This window comes from Salpingoeca rosetta, assembly GCF_000188695.1.
Source record: "Salpingoeca rosetta unplaced genomic scaffold supercont1.21, whole genome shotgun sequence".
NCBI lineage: Eukaryota > Choanoflagellata > Craspedida > Salpingoecidae > Salpingoeca > Salpingoeca rosetta.
Window position 1 is genome coordinate 931,528 of NW_004754913.1, and position 7,500 is coordinate 939,027.

A 7,500-nucleotide genomic window follows, 5' to 3' on the forward strand; every position below is an offset into this window, starting at 1 on the left:
TGTGTGTGTGTGTGTGTGTGTGTGTGTGTGTGTGTGTGTGTGTGTGTGTGTGTGTGTGTGTACTGGCGCTCAGATGATATTTGTTTTCGAACTTCACACACACACACGCCTACACATTCACACGTGCAAACTCACACGTACACGTGTGCAGGCAAGCGCAGCAAAGGAGGCCACAGCCACTGCAGCTGCCACTATCGGCACGGGCGAGGTGGACGGCGTTGTTGCGCGTGCGGTGGAGGAACTGAAACGCCTGCGCACGTCAAACCGCACAGCAGAGGAGCAGGTGCAGGCGCTCAAGGCACAGCTGGCCGGTGTGCAGAGCGCCCTTGATGAGGAGAAGCAGCATGTGAGCCGCGCACGGCAGCAGGCGGAGGCCACGAAAGCAGAGCACGCAGCCGCCATCACGGCACTGACGCACCAGCACGAGCAGGCCGTGGCCGCGTTGAAACAGGAGCACAACGCAGCCGTGCAGCGTGCGGAGCGAGACATGCGGGACAGCCTGGCGAAGGAGCACGCTGCAGAGGTTGACCAGCTGCGCACCGCCCACGCAAGCGCGCTCGAGGCGGCACAGCAGGCGGCAGCAGCGGCGGCCAGGGAGGAAGCGGCAGCACGGCTGGACGCACTCACAGCGACACACAAGGAGGAGGTTGCACGCGTGCGACGTGAGCATGACGAGCACATTCGCGCCATTCGCCAGCACGTTCACGCCATCGCCACCACCCTCGGTGTCGACACCACGACGAACAACAACAGCGTCAGCAACAGCAACAGCAAAGGCGATAGCAACGGCGAGACCGCGGATGCCACACACGCCACAACCGTCGACAGCGGTGACAACAAGCAGGGCGGTGTGCTGGCTGTGCTGGGGGCGTGTGCGCGGGCCGCGTGCCAGGCGATGGCGGCAAAGAAGGAAAAGGCGTCGCTGGTGGACGACCTGCGGGCACAGGTGCAGGCAGCGGCAGCGCAGTCACGCGAGCTCAGCGCTGCTGTGGCGACAGCCACCACCCGCAGCGAGCGGCTGGAGGGCGAAGTGACGCGGCTCACCGACGCCCTGGCCAGGGCGCAGACGGAGGCGGAGGAGGCGTGCGCGCAGCAGCGGGTGAGCGAGCACTCGCTAATCGCGCTGGAGACGGAGAAGGGCGAGCTGGAGGAGAGGATGGCCAGTGTGCGGGCGGCGTTGAAGGATGCGGCGGCAGAGGTGGCGGAGCTGCGACGGGCGCGGGACGACGCAGAGAAGCGGGCGACGCTGCTCTCCATGCTGCAACATCAAGGCCCAACCGCCCTTGATGACGACCAAGCGCAGGGCAGCAGTGGCGGTGGTCGCGCCAATCGTGGGGACGCTACCAAGGCACCCGCTGTTGTTGCTGCTGGTACTGGTGATGATCATACACATGATCGAAGCAACAACAACAACAATAACAACAACAACAACAACAACAACAACAACAACAACAACAACAACAACAACAACAACAACGATGACGATGACGACTTTCAAACTGATGCCTCCACGCACACACGATCATCCAAGCCAAAACACAGGCAGCACACCACCACCACAACCAACTCAGCCACCAACACCAAGACCAGCTGCAGCAAGCCATCTGTGTGGGCTGATCTGCCCAACACAGAAGCAACAGCAGCACCGGCACCAACAACAGCGGCAACAGCAGGCGCCCGTGATGAGCAGAATGAAGGTGACGGCAACGGTGAGCAGGCCAAGAAGCGAGCGAAGATTGAGCAGGACTCGCACGAGCTGGAGAACATGGTCACGTCCGAAGAGGACAGCATGCCACAGCACGACAACAACACCGACAGCATCAACACCAACGATGATGGTGGTGGTGGTGGTAGTGGTGGTGGCGGGGGTGGCAGTGGCGAAGATGGGCAGGACAGCAGCGGCGGCAGCAGCAGCAGCGGAGGCCACGACATGGACATGGGCCTGGACACGCAGGCAAAGCGGGCCACCCCGAGCAAGCGCCTCAAGCGCTTTGGCACCGAGGACATTTTGGCGCAGGAGAGGCGGGGCCGCCGCACCGGTCGTGGTGATGATGGTGATGATGGTGATGATGGTGATGGTGGTGATGGTGTTGTTGATGGTGAGCACAACCACAACGACAGCCACGCCGACAGCGTGGGTGACGATGGTGAAGGCGGTGATGTCGACGGTGGTGGTGATGGGTCGTGTTCACCATCGCCTCCGGGCCCGAAGACGCGACGACGAGCGGCAGCAGCAAAAGAGCGGCGGCGGTCGCGATCACCGCGGCGGCGCAGCAGAAGAGGAAGCAGCGATGCACGCAGACACAGGGAGGGTGAGCGCAATGAGCAGGAGGGACAGGAGGAGGAGAAAGAGGCCGAGAAGAAGAAAGGGAAGGACAAGGGGAAGGAGGAGGACAAGGGGGCGCAACAACGGCAGGAGCAGCAACGGCAGGAGGCGCAGTTGGGGGAAGAGCAAGAACGGCAGCAGAGGGCGGGGTCAGCAGCAGGCAAGATGGACGTGCGTGGCAGCAAGAGCCGCAAGGCAGCAAGCAAACCTGCTGCCACCGCCAGCAAAGCGCAGGACAGCGAGACCATTGTGGTGCTGGATGATGACGAGGATGAAGACGACAGTGGTGCAAACAACAACAGCAGCGAGAAGGCTCTCAAGCACAAGGCTGCAGCTGTGCAGCAAAACAAGCAGAAGCAGAAGCAGCAGAGGGCAGTGTGCGTGTGCTTGAGCGGCTTCCGCCCAAAGCTGGCCGGGTACACAAACGACGACAAGCTGCGGCTCGTGGACTACGCCAAGCAGCTCGGCGCGCGCGTGCACGGCGGCGCAAACTTCAGTGACGACATCACGCACGTGGTGGCGCCGCAGTCGTGCCGCACGCTCAAGGTGCTTGCAGCCACGCTGGAAGGGCGCTGGCTGGTGTCCAGCGCATGGCTGGTTGACTCGTTCAAGGCGGGCAGGCTGCTGCCCGAGGACGGGTACGGAGAGTCGTTTGCGTCTCGCCCGTTTGCCAACAAGCGCTTTGTGTTTTCGCCCGGCTTTGCGCGCGCTCGCGCAGAGAAGCAGAACAACGCGCGTGCGCTCGTGGAGACGTACGGACATGGCACGCTGCTGCCAGGCACCTGCCCGCCCGCAAAGCAAGCTGAACAGCAGCAGCTGCTGCTGCAGGGAGGTGGTGGGGATGGTGTGTCTGCGGATGATGTGGACTTTGTGCTCGTGTCGTCCTCGGAGGCATCGACGTCAACAAAGGCGCGGGCAAAGCTGCAGGCGGGCAGCACAACCGCCACCAGCGAAAGCAAAACTACAGCGGGGACAAAGGCGGTGGCTGATCCGCTCGCTGGCATTTCAAAGGACAAGACGCTGACGTGGCAGCAGTTTCTTGATTGCATCCCTGCCATTGGCGCGCACAACGCCACGCGCACAGAGACGACGACAACCGAGGCGGTCAAAGGCGAGAGCGCAAGCGGTCCTGTCGGTGGTGATGGCGACAAGATGGAGATTAACCAAGACGGCCCTGAACGGAAGAGGAAGCAGCAGAGCAAGCAGGACAAGCAGAGCAAGCAGGACAAGCAGAGCAAGCAGGAGCAGATTCACGGTGATGGTGATGGCGGCGATGATGATCACGACGAGAGCGGTGAACGCGGTGGTGGAGGTGGTGGGGATGAGCAAGGGCAACAGCAGCAGCAGCAGCAGCAGTCGTCTCGTACAATGCACGCAAGCATTTCTGAGGAGGATGAGGTGCGGTTGTCGCCACCGCGAACGCGAGCAGCGGCACATGCGGCTGCAGCCATGAGGACGCCCTCGCCCAAACAGCGCCGACAGCGCAGCGCGGCAACAGGGTGAGTATGTGCGTGTGTTGTGTGTGTGTGTGTGTTGTGTGTGTGTGTGTGCATGCGCTTGTTTACCTGCGTCCTCATCTCGCCTCACCATCCCACCTCACCACCCCTCATGCCACCACCTGTGACCTCTTCCGCCACCCACTACCACCAGCTCCAAGAGCGCGTCTGCGCAGGCAAGTCCCCTCGCAGCAGCAGTACCATCGCCGGTCAGTGCCGCGTCCCCACGTGCCTTCGCTCGCTTGCATCAACAACACCATGCCTGCCTCTTCTTCCCCACTCACGGGAAATTGATGTGCGTTGCGGTGTTGTTGGTTGTGCAGGACGTGTCTGTGTCGTCGCCGCACTCCTCGGCCAAGAAGGGCAAGCTCTCCCTCTCGCGCCGGCGCAAGACGCGCCAGAGCGGAAGCAAGCGCCTGTGACGCGTGGACTGAAGATTGATTTGCACTCTCTTGTGTGTGTGTGTGTGTGTGTGTGTGTTTGCTTGTGTGCTTCACTTTCCCTGCCCATGTTTGCATGTGTGTGTGTGTGTGTGTTGCTTTGCATGCTGATTCAGCTTAACCATCGAGTCATACCCCCCGAATGAATGAGACGCAGAAATCGGAATCCCATCGTCCACCAATGTAATGTGTAATGTAACAACAACCATCAGCCAAGCAATCAAACAAGCACACGCGCAAGTACGCAACTACACACATGCACCGACACACGTGCACACAACCACCACGCGTGTGCAGTCAGACGTTTCGGGAGAAGTTGTGTGCGGCCATGCTGATGGCGGAGTCTGCCCAGCTCTCTGGCAGGGCGCTGTGCGCGCGCTCGCTCGCTTGCTCAATGGAGAGGGTGGTGAGCACCCCAAACACAATGGGAACCCCCGTGCGCAGCTGCAGGTCCATGATGGCCGGCGTGACGGCGTTGGCAATCACCTCCATGTGGATGGTGCCCCCTTTCAGCAGGATGCCCATGCAAATCACAACATCAAACGCACTGCCATCATCATCAGCAGCACCATCAGCAGCACCATCATTTGCACCGTCGTCTTCACCACCGTCATCAGCACCAATGTTGCTGCTGCCTGTCTGCTGCTTGCGCGAGAGCAGGGACGCCACGGCAAACGGCAGCTCAAAGGATCCGGGCACCGCCACCTCCGTGATGTTGGACTGCTGCACGCCACGATCAAGCAGGCGCTGCACGCACTTGTCCCGCATGACGCCAATCAGCTCGTCGTGCCAGCATGTCTTGACGATGGCCACCCTGCACGTGCTCGTGTCCACGCCCAACGGCACACGCAGTCCGGCGCCGTGCACCGTGCGCCCGCGTTCCGTCTGTGAAGAAATTGCCGCCATCTCCGCATCCGCGGTCACGGTTGGCGCGTTCGCACTGCTGCTGCTGCTGCTACGGCCGTTGTTGCCGTCACCACTGTGGCCTGTGCTGCCTTGACCCGCTGTTGCTGGTGTGTTTTGGTCTGAAGCATGTGGGGCTGCATCATCACCCAACGTTGTCTTCTGCTGCTGCTGCTGCTGTTGCTGTTGTTGAAGCTGGGCCTCAACGTATTTTGCAGTGACGTCCACCTCGAGGTTGACCTGGTGGCCGACAAGACGCCGCGGCAGAACCACTGCGGACTGCGTGTGCGGAATGAGCATAAAGGAGAAGGTGGACTGCTCGCGGTCCACGTCCACCACCGTCAGCGACGTGCCGTCCACGGCAATGAACCCCTTTGGCACAATGTACTTCATCAAGGGCGGTGGAGCGCGGATGACCATCTTGAGCGCCTCGCCGTCGTTCTCTCGGGAGAACACGACGCCCGTGCCGTCCACGTGGCCCTGCACGTTGTGGCCGCTGTTGCGCCCGCCCTCTGCAAGTGCACGCTCCAAGTTCACGCCATCTCCGGTTCGCAGCAGGCCCAGGTTGGTCTTGCGCAGCGTTTCCGGCGCCAGATGCACGGTGAAGGTGTTGGCGGCTTCAGTGTTGGCGGCATCAGTCTCAAACGCAACCACCGTCAGGCACACGCCGTTCACCGCAATGCTGCAGCCAATGTATGCGCCGCCCAGCACCTGCTCACTGCACTGAACCACCAGCACCGTTGCTTTCCCCTTTCGGCCATCCCACAGCGTTACCTCTAGCAAAAGAAAAAAAACGTGTGTGTGTGTGTGTGTTTGGGGGGGGGGGTGATATAACTGTGCGTGTGAGGGAAGTGACGAGAGGATGCACACATGCACACAAACATGCACACGACAACACAAACATACACACGAAAACACGCACATGCACACACATGCACACAAACATACACACAAACATACACACGAAAACACACACATGCACACACGAAAACACACACATGCACACACGAACACAAACACACACACACACACACACACGAACACAAACACACACACACACACATGCACCCTGCACCTACCCTGGTCGGTCTGCAGGGAGACGACCGTGCCAATCTCTTCCACAATGCCGGTGAACATCACGCCGTTGCCTGCTCACACTACAAAGATGTCTGCCTTGTATCCGTGTGCTGTCACATCAATGTAAGTGGCTGCAAGACGCAGCAGCCCAGTGTCCGCTGCTGTTTCGGTCTTGCTTTGGAGGAGGACACCAGGTGCTGGCGATTTGTTGGTGGTGCGTCCAATTTTCCCACAACACGCCAACGCAACACAAACAAAAAAGCCAAAGCGCAACGATGCGGCGTGGTGATCGTCGTGGTGGTGATGGTGATCGCGCTGGTGATGGGCGGAAGCAGTGGGTTGTAGGCGAGCAGCATGGCAGCACGGCACAGGGCAGGAGTGGTGGTGACACCCGGAGCGAGAAAACGCCCCTGATTAGCGGGTCAAGGTCCCCAATCACAAAAGAAGTGCGAACAGGAGGATACGGAGGGACGGCAGACGCAGCCATCATCCAAGCATCAACATCGCCGCTCCTATCTCAGGACAACACCAACAACAACAACAGCAGCAGCCACCCTGGACAGCAACGGGCGTACTGGACGCGCTGGTACATGCTCACCGTCTGTAGTCTCATCGCTTTTGCTCAAGGTAATCAGCAAGTGCGGTATCACTGTGTGGATGTAATGAGTGGATGAGGTGAGGTGGGCAGGTTGAGACGCGCGCAATCATCAATCGCTTGCTCACACACGATGTGCTCGCGCTCACGTGTTGTTGTTGTTGTTGTTGTTGTTGTTGTTGTTGTTGTTGTTGTTGTTGTTGTTGTTGTTGTTGTTGTTGTTGTTGTTGTTGTTGTTGTTGTTGTTGTTGTTGTTCCGTGTGTGCTTGTTTGTGTGCAATCACACACACTCTCTCACTCACACGCACGCACGCACACACGCACATGCACACACACACACACACACACACTCTCTCTCTCTCTCTGCATGTGTTTGCGATCTCTGCGCGTGCACAGGGGCAATCTGGAACAACTTTGGACCCATCGACCTGGCGGTGAAGCCTCTGTTTGGATGGGATCACGGCACCATCGCTCTCCTTGCCAACTGGGGTGAGCGAGTCAGGCTTGCACGCATGCTGCTGTGGCTTCTTGTAGCTTCTCACGTGGGTGGGTGGGTGGGTGGGTGGGTATGCTCACCAGTAAAACCGTACATGCACTCATGTGCTTGCGCACACACATCCTCGTTCACACACTCACACACATACACACACACATTCACACACA

General features: G+C 59.7%; 3 protein-coding genes across 3 annotated transcripts in view; 2 read left to right on the plus strand and 1 right to left on the minus strand.

The window, feature by feature from the left end:
* The window catches only part of PTSG_08204 (uncharacterized protein), a gene marked incomplete at its 3' end in the record, with an annotated part of 6,579 nt that extends 2,335 nt beyond the window's left edge, over positions 1-4,244 (plus strand). Inside the window, exons 2-4 of the mRNA XM_004991171.1 lie at positions 152-3,825; positions 3,977-4,031; positions 4,146-4,244. Coding sequence (XP_004991228.1) covers positions 152-3,825; positions 3,977-4,031; positions 4,146-4,244 — 3,828 coding nt within the window. The remainder of the gene's footprint in view (positions 1-151; positions 3,826-3,976; positions 4,032-4,145) is intronic.
* A 153-nt stretch (positions 4,245-4,397) lies between these two features.
* On the minus strand, positions 4,398-6,472 carry PTSG_08205 (riboflavin synthase). Its single transcript, XM_004991172.1, has 2 exons — positions 6,245-6,472; positions 4,398-5,941 (listed from the first exon to the last, which is right to left on the minus strand). The coding sequence occupies exons 1-2, from the start codon at positions 6,300-6,302 to the stop codon at positions 4,560-4,562; spliced, it is 1,440 nt and encodes a 479-aa protein (XP_004991229.1). The 5' UTR covers positions 6,303-6,472; the 3' UTR covers positions 4,398-4,559.
* Positions 6,473-6,478: 6 nt separating this feature from the next.
* The window catches only part of PTSG_08206 (uncharacterized protein), a 3,545-nt gene continuing 2,523 nt past the window's right edge, over positions 6,479-7,500 (plus strand). The window contains exons 1-2 of the mRNA XM_004991173.1: positions 6,479-6,869; positions 7,234-7,326. Coding sequence (XP_004991230.1) covers positions 6,518-6,869; positions 7,234-7,326 — 445 coding nt within the window. The 5' untranslated portion in view covers positions 6,479-6,517. The remainder of the gene's footprint in view (positions 6,870-7,233; positions 7,327-7,500) is intronic.